At 38.3% G+C, this 13,311-nt stretch overlaps 2 protein-coding genes across 3 annotated transcripts in view; one reads left to right on the plus strand and one right to left on the minus strand.

The window, feature by feature from the left end:
* patj (PATJ crumbs cell polarity complex component) overlaps positions 1–8,444 on the plus strand; it is a 116,677-nt gene extending 108,233 nt beyond the window's left edge. For both annotated transcript variants that reach the window (XM_068707831.1, XM_068707832.1), the window contains 3 exons: positions 1,906–2,009; positions 2,105–2,228; positions 3,364–8,444. In XM_068707831.1, the coding sequence (XP_068563932.1) occupies positions 1,906–2,009; positions 2,105–2,228; positions 3,364–3,510 (375 nt within the window). In that variant the 3' untranslated portion in view covers positions 3,511–8,444. The remainder of the gene's footprint in view (positions 1–1,905; positions 2,010–2,104; positions 2,229–3,363) is intronic.
* A 1,179-nt stretch (positions 8,445–9,623) lies between these two features.
* Positions 9,624–12,596, minus strand: pdzk1ip1 (PDZK1 interacting protein 1). The gene is made up of 4 exons (XM_068707170.1): positions 12,362–12,596; positions 11,518–11,644; positions 10,379–10,459; positions 9,624–10,104 (listed from the first exon to the last, which is right to left on the minus strand). Exons 1-4 carry the CDS (start codon positions 12,426–12,428, stop codon positions 10,032–10,034), a joined length of 348 nt encoding a protein of 115 aa, XP_068563271.1. The 5' UTR covers positions 12,429–12,596; the 3' UTR covers positions 9,624–10,031.
* Positions 12,597–13,311: the final 715 nt, after the last annotated feature.

A 13,311-nucleotide genomic window follows, 5' to 3' on the forward strand; every position in this document is an offset into this window, starting at 1 on the left:
AAAAAAAACACCTTGAGACAATTTCTTCAAATTTGGCGCAAACGTCCACTTGGACTCAAGGATTGACTGTTTAGATTTTGTTGGTCAAACATCACTGTGACCTCACAAAACACATTCATAGCCATAACCAACGAATTTAAATGCTAATCATGACAATTTCACACAAATGTCTAATAGGATAAAATGATGAAGTGATCACATTTTGGACCGACATGGATGTAAACTGACTGGTTGGTGGAGGCATACATCCTCAAGGCGGTAATTCTAGTTAGTGCTCTTTTATTAATGATGATACACTGTAGGTATTAATTGTGTTGATCTGTGGGTAGTATGATGTCACCTGGACTCCTTTTTAGTACTGTAAATTAAGCAAATACATTTATTCAAGTACTGAATTTGTACAAATTGTACTTTACTTGATTCATTATATTTTATCCTTTTTTCTTTTTCATAAAACACACGGTTTAGTTTCATGACCGCACAGCTTCTGTATCAGAACTTGTTTTTCAATTCTTTCCTCCCTCATTAATCCTCTCACGACCCCTCAGATTTATCTGGTGATTTTTTGGAGGGGCCCAACCCCTAGGTTGGGAACCACTGGACTAAACTAGCTAACTGTATGTAAAGTAGTAAAAACTAGCTCCACCTCGGGAAGCTACAACAGTAAAATGCTGCTCTAACATTGATTTAGTTAAGTATTAATGATCTAATAATGTTATGTAGAATCACATATCAGTCTTTTACTCAAGTAAAAGATCGGAATACTTCTTTCCCATTACTGTTGGTTTCATTTAAGTGAACGCAAAAGTTCATGAGAAAACAAAAAAAGTTCCAGATGTTAAGAAATCCTTAAAGAATTCCAAATTTTCAGCGACGCAAATCATTGATACTTTTCAACCAAATTCCAGTAAAGTGTGTGTGTGTGTGTGTGTGTGTGTGTGTGTGTGTGTGTGTGTGTGTGTGTGTGTGTGTGTGTGTGTGTGTGTGTGTGTGTGTGTGTATACGTGAGTGTGCGTGTTTGTGTATTTTATCAGTGTGGTCCAGCAGGCTGACTGTTGCATGCTGGGAGTGCGATAGCAGCAGCAGGCAGGAATAATGAAGCTTCATCAGCCTGCAGCAGAGAGACTCCGATAAGAGTTTATATTTGGCTGTTTGCCCAAAGGCTCTGAGGCAGCTGGTTCTCTGTCAGTCTGTCTGATTTATAGTCAGGTGTTTTAACTGGTTCTCTGCTTTAGTTTTGTGAGTTCTGTGAGTTAGTCAGTAAAGTATTTTAGCTCAGTTATTTAGTATTTCACTTCTATAAAGTAGTTGTTGTTGTTGTGAGAGACAGATTTAAAACGGCTTAAGTCCCTTCAAAGGTTGTTAATAATTAAATGTTTCATGATGTATAAGTTATAACAATCTGATTACTAAAAGGAGTATATCCTCCCAAGATAAAAGTGTTTAAATGATTACTTGTGTCATTTTGTTTTTGTCGTTCTTTGTGTGTTTGTTTTCCGTCTCTCGTTTGTACGTAGTTGACTACTTTGAATTATTAGTATTTTTAGTGCTCTGAATTCTTAGACATTGTATTGTTTCTGTTTTGTTTTTTTTGATTTATGAGAGACGGATCAAAAACAGAACGGTCCAAATCTGAGCAGCAGAGGTGGAGATATCCTGAGTTTTAGTCCAAACACACTGGATCCTACATTTCAGTATGCATTGTTATGTTGTATTATAAATGAGTCTGCTGAAGAACAGATGCTCCTGACTCATTTTCTGTGGATATTGAAGCCGTGACTTGAGTGCAGCTGGATGCTGTGTGTAATTAATTGAATTCAGTTAAAGCAACTGACACATTCTCTTTCCGTCTCTCTCTCTCTCTCTCTCTCTCTCTCTCTCTCTCTCTCTCTCTCTCTCTCTCAGGTGGTAGCAGACACCAACATCAGCGCCATCGCCACTCAGGTGGAGAGTTTGTCCAGCAGCTCCAGTCTGTCGGCCAACACTGACACACACACAGCAGAGCCAGAGTGAGTACACACACACACACACACACAAACACACACACACTTACGACAGGTGGTGCTTAACTGAATCTGACCCGCTTCTGTCTCCTCTTCTTCAGGGGTCCGCGGCCCCGCAGCATCAGTCTGGAGAAAGGCTCTGAGGGACTCGGCTTCAGCATTGTCGGAGGATTTGGCAGTCCACATGGAGACCTGCCCATCTACGTCAAAACCGTCTTTAGCAAGGTCAGAACCAGGCAAGCTGTTTCCATTTGCTTGCAGTCTTTATGCTAAGCTAGGCTAAACAGGTCTGGATTCATCTGATTATCTCGCTCTCAAAGAAAATTAACGTAGTCCATTTAGACTCTTATCTGTGTTTCAGATTTGGTAGTGTTCATACAGTTTATAATGAGAGGGAAATACCTGATAATGCTAAGCTAACTGACTGTTGAATTTAGTCGATGTTATTAGCATAATGTTGATTTTGAATTTGTGTGTTTGTGAAATGTTCAAAATCTTCCAGATTGATGTGATTATTAAACAATTTATCATGTTTCAGGTTGGATGTGTTGACCGATATTAGCATGCTAACGTTAGCTTTGTCCGTTAGCTACACAAAAGTTACACCTTGTCGTTAGTGGCTGTTAATACAAAAACAACAACATCATATCTCTACTAAGAACTAGTTTGTGAGCTGCAACCGATTTAAATTTATGATAACACTAAACTTAGTAAACAAGGACTACATTTCAACTTACGAACAGATGCTGCATCAATTCCTGGTTCCTAATTTTGAGCTAGCTTTGGCGCTTTAACTGCCTTTTGCTGATAGAAATGACAGACTTTAAATCTGCAGTTTGTCTCTTCTCATCCTACAAAAGGTGATTACAGGTCTCAGTTGAATCCCTGAGTTGTATTAATCAGTAAGTTTTGTTAAATACAAATGTTTTACTCGATTCAATTTGGATGAGCGCTCTTCATAAAATGCTAACTATCTCCAGCCTTAGTTTAGACGGAGAACAAGAGGAGTAAGCATTGCTGTAAATCTTAAATTTTACAACATGAAGGTATTTCTGTGTTTGTGAGGTGTAACCTGTTTTGATATAGTGATGAACTCCACTTACTAAACACTTCTATTAAAACGAGGGAGGCTACTTTAATTAATAACAGGTGCTGCACCCTAATTGTTAGCTAGCATTTTAGCCGTCTTATTTTGCCGGGTTAAATGAGAAACTTAAAATAGCTCTCAAAACTGACTTTCTCCCTTCTCTTAATTTAATCTGAGTTTTATTAATTAATAACTGTTCATGCTTCTGAACGTTGATTGCTAACCTGAAGAGTTTTGAGAAGGGATTCAGCTTGGTGCTGGTGTGTGTTTCAGGGCGCAGCGGCGGTGGATGGCCGTCTGAAGCGGGGCGACCAGATCCTGTTGGTGAACGGAGAGAGTCTGCAGGGAGCGACACACGAGCAGGCGGTCGCCCTCCTGAAGAAACAGAGAGGCACCGTCACACTGGACGTCCTGTCATAACACACACACACACACACACACACACGCACACACACACTTGCATGCATATACATTTGTATCACCTGCATACACACACGCATATGAAAACAGATGCTATTGTGACTTCCTTCACACACTCTGACTCTTGGACTACGAATCATAGTGGATCGTGAACTCTGAACTTTCCAACGTGCAAAAAAGAAAAAAGAAACAGCTTCAGACAGTGCCAACACACACACACACACACACACTCTTCCTGTGGGGTGAAACCAGTACACATTGATGTCTGACACCAGTGCATGACCACTTGAATACCTGAAATAGAGTTTCTCAACCTCGGCGTGGGGCCACAGGTGGGGTCACGTGATACGTACATGTGGTCATGAGAAACATCTGATGTATTGATATTTGTTGAGGTCTGAGCATGAGGATCTTGGCTTTAAGAGAAGTCGGACACTTGAACACGGTCACAAGCCAGAAAAGGTTGAGAAACTCTGAAACTAGACACGCTATTAAATGAGAATATTGTCTAAAGACAAATAACTATCAATATGGAGTCATGACGGAGTGACTTTATTGCACTAGTTAATGCATTCAGACACACAGACAACAGGTGGGTTTGTTTTCTTGTTTGTAATTCAGAGGAACAAAAGGGACGTGTTAGTGAAATGAAGTGTTCTCCGACCCCGCCGCACACGTTAGCTTAGCATCTCCTCTGTGGTGAAAGACCGGTTAGCCGCTAGACACCGAGTAGCAGTTAATTATAAATGTGGAAACCAGCGGGGAGCAGAGTGTGTAAACTGTAACACTACTGATCGTGAGCAACATCTGTTGTTGTTTTTTTCAAATATGGCAGTAACAGTTGGATTTTGTCAAACAAATGGAACATTTTATTTCAATTCAGAAAACAATGAACCTTAATCAAAACTCTTAATCCGTAACAGACCATGTTAAAAGTTCCTTCATAATAGAGACACACTAGGTTTTCTCTATTTACACGATGTACACAAACAGTTACTGAAGTTTTTCACCACATTTCTGTTAAATCAGGGAAGTCTGTTAGAGTTTCCTCTTTAGTTAGCTATCTTATAAAAAGTGCCATCATCAACACAAACCGTGATCAACATTGAATTCCTTGTACGCACACATTTTTCTTCCAGTAATGAATCCATATTGACACTTAAAGGACATAATGTTAAATACTCGTGTCTCCATGGAGATGACTCTCAGGACTTGGTGGGCTTGGAGACCCCCTGTCGCCCCCGGCAACAGATACAGTGTCTTCCACATGATTTTAATCATGGAGAGAAAATTATAGAAATGTGTCTCTGTGGAGATTTAAATTATGAAAAGCTTTCTAGAAGCAGGTGTGAATAAAAGCAACAGACTGACATTTAGTAAAACTATTGTTCAGTAGGTCCAGGATGTGGTTAGCTTAGCTTAGCACAAAGACTGTATGCAGGGGGGGGGGGATATCCACCCGAAACAACTTCAAAACAATCACATGTACATGTTGAATTTGGTTTGTTGAATTGTTGTTGAAATAGCATTTAATGGTTAAAATCAGGGTGACTTTGTGACATAGAAAATGTTATAGAGTTGACTGTCGATTAGTGTCAATTATTAGGTTTTAGTGGGTTTTCTGCATGGATTAAAGGGTTGGAAAAACAGCTAAAGACATATTAATATTCACCTTAAATAATGAAACTATTGTCTTTTTAAAATACGGAAATTAACAAATGGCTTTCATGTTAGGAACCTTTCAGTGTTTAGTGTACCCCTTAAAAAACTAATTCCATGCAGGAATCTCAACATATATTAAAACCCATTAGGTTTAATTAATGCATTGGTCATCCTTGTAAAAACAGGGTCATCCCTATTGTTCACAGGGTCCTCATTGTAAGAGATTGGTAAAGGCTATCTTTGAAGTTGAACATTGTTAGAGAACAAAGGGAGGTGGACGTTTCAAATGTAGTTTGAACTGTAAAAATCCATTCAGTCACTGAGAGGATATTAATGTCTAAAGTTATATCGCTATATTGAGGGTGTGGCGTTCAAGGAGTGTGACATCAGTAGGCCTTAAGCTATAGGTGGGTGGTTTGAACCTCACTGACCCAGGGAGACATACATTGAGCATTTGACCGAGGACCTCGGGAACATACGCTCCCGTAAAAACGAGTGCGATGTTAGCATGCTAACATTAGCTTTGTCAATTAGCTAAACAACGTTACACCTGGCTGTAAATGTTTAGTACCAACTAGTTTGTGAGCCGCAACCTGTTTTAATGTAGTAATAAAACTCCACTCAGTAAACATGAGCGTTGGCACAAAGCTAACCTTGAACTCGTGTACAGCTGCTGAAACCTTATTTTTAGCCAAAAACCTCACTTTTAGTGAGCGCTGTAGCCGTCTCTCCCTGGTTGAAATGACAAACTGGCATTTGCTAACAATTGCTAACATTGGCTAACACACAACAACTGACAAAGTCTCTCCCTTCTCTCAATTTAAACTCATGAGTTGTACGAATTTATAGCTTCTGTAACCTAAAGATGTCGATAGCTAACCTCAATGGAACAGCCTTAGTTTAGAGGGAGAACAAGAGGATTTACCAACATGTCAGACCGTTGCTTTCAAACTTCAATTCTACAACGTTAGTTGTGTGTTTGCAGAGTTATGCTAAAGTCTAGTACGATAGCGCAGTTTGTTAATCCTTTCAGATATTTAGATGTGTAATGGAGGTATTTAGCAGCAGCAGTTTGTGCTGAGCAGGATCCTGTACTTTAAACATATCAATCAAGTGCAAAATACTTTATGTTAAGCCTGTTTTTGTCACAATCACTGTCTTAATTTTTGGTACTTTTATTTGAAGATGTCAAAGTCGATGAACTGTAATTTATTTTTGTGATCTCACTGGAAATTAACAATGTATAATTTGTTTGTTTTTTTTATTGTTATGAGCACCGATATGTTTGTGCCAGTGTCTGAATCTTTGTCCAAACAGTCAGAAACCTCGACGGAAACCCTGCAGCTTTGGTTCGCCTTCACCCAGGACTCGTTCAGAGTCGCTGCCAAAAACCAGCTGAGGTTGCACTTTATTTTGCATCATTTCTTCATCATTTCCTCACAAGTTTCCTGGAAAGAAATATGTAATTTGATACTATTTATGGAGAAACTAGAGGGATTTTTTTAGTCAGAGCACAATAGATGAATAACTACTAGTTTGAGCCGCTCTTTGAAGGACAATTCCTGTGAAATACAACTGCTAAAATTATTAAAATTACGAAGACATAGAGTTGAAAAGTGTGAAGATTATTTCATGTGACCCCAGGCTGCAGAAGTTCTATTGTTTTTATCCACAGACAATGTAACAATTTCTTTGTTGCCTAAATTTGTTGACATTTAGTCCAGTTGGCACCATAGAAAGCTGAATTAGCTATTAGCAGCTCCTGTTTGCAGTGCACCCATGGATGTACAGACAACTATCACTGGATCACTTTCATACTGTAGAAAACTTAAAAACATGATGATTCTCAGGCAAGTTCTGCAGCTCCTTTTTCTCTGTGGATTTCTAAGTGGAGTCATGGACGTTTTATTCTGAATGGACGTTGGAGATAATGATATCCTGTGGAAGTGTAAATCGCACTGAATGATATAATTTGTGTTTCATGTTTGCTTCTTCATGTTTTACTGAGTTATGACTCTGAGAAGGAGTGTGATTCTCTTACAGGAGGCTCTCGTCTCTCTCTGTTGTCTTCGTCCTGCTGAGCGTCCGTGTCTGTTACAGGCCATATTCTGTTGTGTTACCATGGTCACCATGCCCTATATAGATGAGTTAAATTACAGTGAAGCTTGCATTACCCGCCTCCTCCTGTAACGTTCATCCTGTCTCAGCGAGGCGTTTTAAGTTACTCAGTGACGACCGTGTTTGAGTTCTAAGCGATGCAGGACAGCGGTTGTGTTTTGTGATAACGAACACGCCTTTCGTCATGTTGTTCCAGTGCAGCGAGCCGCGATGCTAACTTCCCTTTAAAGAGATCAAACGCAGCAAACATCCATCAGTCAAATCCAGTCTTTTTCTTCTACTCTCTCATCACTGTTATGAGCAGTCTGCAGGTTCTCACAATACTGATATTTTTTTTATTTGAGCTAATCATTTTTAATATTTCACGGCCAAAAAACACTTGAAACACTGACTCTGGGAAACAGCATTTAGCAGGTTCCATTGCAGGTTTTGTATGGACTATTCTTTGTCTTTAATTGTCCCAAGGTTGAGATTATTGACACAAATCGCACCACACTGTAGCAGGATTTAGAGTCTCGAATCAAACTCCTACAAAATGAGGCCAATATCAATAATTAAGACCAATAGTTATTAACATAAAAAAAGAGACATTTTTGATCAATTTTGACTACAAAAATTGTATCACATGGTCCTTTTTTGGGAGTATTTTGGATATTTTACAGCGTTCTCTGCTGGAAAAACTGTGTAATGGAGATAGTGTTTCTAAAAGACTTCGGACACATGTCTGCTGACGTTTACTCTTCCTGATCAGACCTCATACGCCGATACCGAGAGAACTAGGAGAAAATCGTATATAATAATATACTAGTCAGGCTCTGATGGTACTTTTTGTTCACAGATTACATTTTTGAGGAAAGAGGAGAAATAGCAGAAGTTGTAAATCAGAAACTTGTAAGAATTAAAACTACAAAAGAGTATTAAACTGCTCAAAAAAACCTGCAGCTCAGCCTCTCCAGACCCATCAGTCCATCACCTGACGTCCCCAAACTGATCTGAGTTCCCATTTTATCGATATTGGTCCAAAGAGGCTCTCTGTTGGCTCTGATGTGACTCTGACAGCTAGTGTGGAAAATGTTGTGAATGATCTTTCTGCTTGTTCTGATGTCCACTCTGTTTGATTTGTTCTGTTTTATTAAAACGTAAAGAGAGCACAATATACGTTGCTGGAATATACGTTCTTGTAATTTAATTATAGTCTGTTTTTTCTTCAGGTGTGTGTGTGGTCCAGTACAGGTGTGAGAGGTCAGTCTGTGCTCACCTACAGGTTTCTGGTGGGTAGACTCTCCAGGAACCGCTACGAGGATAGGCTGTCCTGCTGTTATTACAGACATGAACTAACCACAGACACTCCACTGTCCTGCTGTTATTATACATGTGAACTAACCACAGACACTCCACTGTCCTGCTGTTATTACAGACATGAACTAACCACAGACACTCCACTGTCCTGCTGTTATTATACATGTGAACTAACCACAGACACTCCACTGTCCTGCTGTTATTATACATGTGAACTAACCACAGACACTCCACTGTCCTGCTGTTATTATACATGTGAACTAACCACAGACACTCCACTGTCCTGCTGTTATTATACATGTGAACTAACCACAGACACTCCACTGTCCTGCTGTTATTACAGACATGAACTAACCACAGACACTCCACTGTCCTGCTGTTATTACAGACATGAACTAACCACAGACACTCCACTGTCCTGCTGTTATTATACATGTGAACTAACCACAGACACTCCACTGTCCTGCTGTTATTACAGACATGAACTAACCACAGACACTCCACTGTCCTGCTGTTATTATACATGTGAACTAACCACAGACACTCCACTGTCCTGCTGTTATTACAGACATGAACTAACCACAGACACTCCACTGTCCTGCTGTTATTATACATGTGAACTAACCACAGACACTCCACTGTCCTGCTGTTATTACAGACATGAACTAACCACAGACACTCCACTGTCCTGCTGTTATTATACATGTGAACTAACCACAGACACTCCACTGTCCTGCTGTTATTACAGACATGAACTAACCACAGACACTCCACTGTCCTGCTGTTATTACAGACATGAACTAACCACAGACACTCCACTGTCCTGCTGTTATTATACATGTGAACTAACCACAGACACTCCACTGTCCTGCTGTTATTATACATGTGAACTAACCACAGACACTCCACTGTCCTGCGGTTATTACAGACACTTGAACTAACTGTTTTTTGTAAAATGAGACTTTACTGTCGGTGTTTAATTATTAATCACAGGTCATTCTTTCATTGATCAGTAATGAGAGCCCACACAGCAGTTTGTTAGGAAAGATAACTTATTAATCAGGATCACAGGACAGACAGCTGCTTTTCCTAGTTTACTGCTGTGAATCTCAAGAGGTGACTGAAAAATATGCAAACACAGTTTCCTAATATATAGATCTAGTTTAAGCATCAGATCCAATAAATATGATTCATTATCCATATAATAATCTCACACTTTCTGCTACATGATAGAAGTTGAATAAACAAGAAAACAAAATAAAGAAATATCTGACTCTCAGCTCCACCCGCTGGGGACAACAGGTACGACAAAACAAAGACACCATTTATCAAAGAAATTCATCAAATGTCATTTTTTTTCTATACAAAGAAGTGTGTATTTTGTGTGTCTCCGTCCAGAGTTAGTGAGGACAATGTTAGCCAATAGGATCGTTGTGGGACGGTCACATGGCGGTAGCTTTTTCTTCAGTGCCGTTGGTCACCAGGGTGTCGTAAGTGTTCATGTCTTCTTTGCTCCTGATGGACAAACACACTGTGTTAAAACTTATTTATCAGTGTTGGAAGAAGTACTGAGATCCTTTACTTAAAGTACTAATACCACACTAAAAATACTCCAGCATTCAAAACCGTACTTAAGCAACAAGTATTATCAGCAAAATATACCTAACATGAGAAAAGTATTGATTGTGCAGTAAAATGTTCCCTGTCGGTGTTTCTTATAGCTGATGTTTCTGGAGGGAAGGAGAACAAATAATATAAAGTATTTATTTGTATTTAGTGGTTTTCCTACCTGATCATGTCCAGACTGGTGTCATAGGTGCTTTCGTTGACAAAATCATTTTCTCCCACCAACTCCTCAGACGTCTTCTTCCTGCAGACAGATACCCTTTATTTAGACTTTATTATTTAATATGTATTTAGTTTTGTCTATAAAATATCAGAAAGTAAAGACGTTGAGAGCAAAGCTAGAATCAGAGTCCCCCTGAACAAAACTCAAACATTTACACCTGACACCAAAAAGAAAGTCTACAAGCTAAAATGTGAACGTTGAACGTTTTCCGATTTTCTTTCATCAGCATAAAGCTGTAAATAACAATTAATACAATTATCAAATACGATTATTTTATCAATCAAATGTTTTGTCTGTAAATTGTCCAAAAATAATTCAATGTTTTGCCCGACCAACAAACCAAACAAATCAGTTTACTGGGATAGAAAACAGAGGATTTTTCATTTTTGATCAATAAATGGCTGTTGATTAATTTTCTGTTTAATAAATAATTGGTTGTGTGACCCCGGTAGGACGCATACCACATGGGCACAATGCCCAGAGCAGCAAGTCCTCAGTACCACCATCATTCCCTACCCTCTTTCCACACATTTCCTCTCTCCACTGTCACTGTCAAACATTATAATTATTATTATAATAAAGCATAAAATGCCCAATGAAAAAAACGTTTTAAATAAACAAAGAAATGATTGGTTAATTGACTTTCCAAAGGAATATATGTAAATGCTAACCTGCAACGTTACTACAGCTTTCAGATTAATGTAGTGGAGTAGAAGAGTATAGAGTATCGTACTAATTACTAATTTTTTGTTTTAGAGAAGTTTTTAAAATCCAGCTTACAAACTGTTACTAACAAGGCAGCAAAACAAAGTGAACAATTCTTTAAAATAGTGATTTATTGTACATCAATGGAGGATTTTATTATTTATATTAAAACAAGTCAAATATATTTCAACAAAAGGAATCCTGCAATTTGTGTCTAATCAACTCTAGTCACTATTCTGTCAAAATGAGTGCTCTCATATATATAAATGCTCTCCATATATATATATATATATATATATATATATATATATATATATATATATATATATATATATATATATATATATATATATATATATATAAAGTTGCCTGACCTGCTTGGCTCCTCACACCAGGCCTTCTTCACCAGGACGCCGACAAAGGTGAGGAAGAGGAATCCGGCGACGGCGATGAGCCCGGTGAGCCACTGAGGCAGCAGACGCTCACTCATCTGAGTCTGAGCTGCAGCACAGACACAGAGGTCAGAGGTCATTCAAACTCCAAACTCTTGTTTGAAAAGGGAAGTAAAAGGTTTCCCTCTGTCATGTAGTGAAATAGAAGTAGCATGAAATAGAAATACTCATTTAAAGTAAATGTAGGACTCAGTAAGAGAGCTGAAACACGTTTCACAAGGTGTGTCTCCTTTATATGACCCCAAGCATGATATTAACAGGAATACAAATCTGCTTCCTTATTATCCTTATCACCAATTACTTTTTCAGTAAATCCAAAAGAAGTTGAAAAAAAACATTTTAAAGTACTTTTACAGTGTTTACCAGCTGCAACATTAAAGTGACGAGCACATTAATGCATCAATAATAATAATCCAATAATATAATGTATATTATTATATCAACCATTCTTCATAATGAGTACTTTTGGTACTTTTAGTACATTAGATGCTGATCATTTTGTAATATTTGGAATGCAGAATTTTTACACCGTGGTATTGCTGCTCTTAGTACAAGGTCTGAGTACTTCTTCCATTGCTGATGGTAGTAAACAGAATATATTTGGGTTTTGGACAAATTATGATTTCTGACTTTTTATAAAGGGTTAATAAAGAAACAGTGTACATCTCAAACACTAACACTTTTCATAGTATTAATTAACTGTTTGAGCACTACCATGACTAATGTAACTGGTATCTTCATAATAATTGTGAGTACACACACATACCTCCCTGGGCCGTCACCGCTCCCACACTCAGCAGCAAACAGGAAATCACTGCGCAGAGTTTCCCCATCGCTGCTTCTCCGCTCTGATGGAAGAAAAGAATCAAAAACGTGAAGAATCACAGAAAGGATTAAACCCGTCGCTTCTGACGTCGAGTTAAAACTTCCAAGTGTGACACTAAGAGCAGAGTGTTTAAGTCGGTGCTGCTGGTGTCCCGTTAATGTTTAACTCAAACTCACACAGTGACTCTGACTCAGGAGAAAGGCTTTTATCAGCTCTCTGTGTTTATGACCCAATCGTTTCCTCTCAGGTGGACCACCAGTCTGTTACGCTGCTGCCTTCAAAGTCAACAGCTTTTCATTAATTTGTTGTTTAATAGAGAGTTAAAATGCCCCTTGATCCTGCAGAGGTTATTATATTATAAACTCTCTAGACAAGTAAACAAAAACAGATTGTAATTTTTTGCCGGAAATCGTCAGTTTTGCTGAAAAGTCTTCTGTCTCTTCTTGTGTGAAGAAAAGGGCTTCACAAAAGCACTTTAGTGTATACAAGAAATACAAATGTTATCGTCTTTATGTATGTACATTTAAATAATGGGGCAAATGATAACGTATAATTAAATTTGTCATTAAGCTTTCTATAATAATTTTGGCATACCAAAAACAATGTGCAAACTGAATAATCACCTTTCCAATCTTTACTACAAAGTCTTTTACTGCATTAGTATGATTGCTGATCTATCTGAGTACCTTTTTAGTTGAACTATCCGTCAAAAACAGCTAAATTACTTTATTATTGTTGTTTTTTCTCTTCCAAAAGGAGTTGGGGGACTTTCTATAATTTCGATAATGATATGCTGACTCTTGGACTTGGAATGAAAGCTTGGTTTTGACTGTAGGTTATTAGCTAGTTAGCTAGCTTATAAAATAGTTAGCTAGCTTAACACGAGCTAA

This window comes from Cebidichthys violaceus, unplaced genomic scaffold (assembly GCF_023349555.1).
Source record: "Cebidichthys violaceus isolate CVI_PGR_0920_01 unplaced genomic scaffold, fCebVio1.0.p SCAF_13, whole genome shotgun sequence".
Taxonomy (NCBI): domain Eukaryota; kingdom Metazoa; phylum Chordata; class Actinopteri; order Perciformes; family Stichaeidae; genus Cebidichthys; species Cebidichthys violaceus.

What these genes read in the sequence shown, in the direction of transcription:
- pdzk1ip1 (XM_068707170.1), bottom strand. Translation starts at nt 12,428, where the DNA reads ATGGGGAAACTCTGCGCAGTGATTTCCTGTTTGCTGCTGAGTGTGGGA. An exon ending in AGCGGTGACGGCCCAGGGAG is followed by an intron (nt 11,645 to 12,361) that starts GTATGTGTGTGT and finishes TCTGTGCTGCAG; the next exon opens with CTCAGACTCAGATGAGTGAG. An exon ending in TGGTGTGAGGAGCCAAGCAG is followed by an intron (nt 10,460 to 11,517) that starts GTCAGGCAACTT and finishes ATCTGTCTGCAG; the next exon opens with GAAGAAGACGTCTGAGGAGT.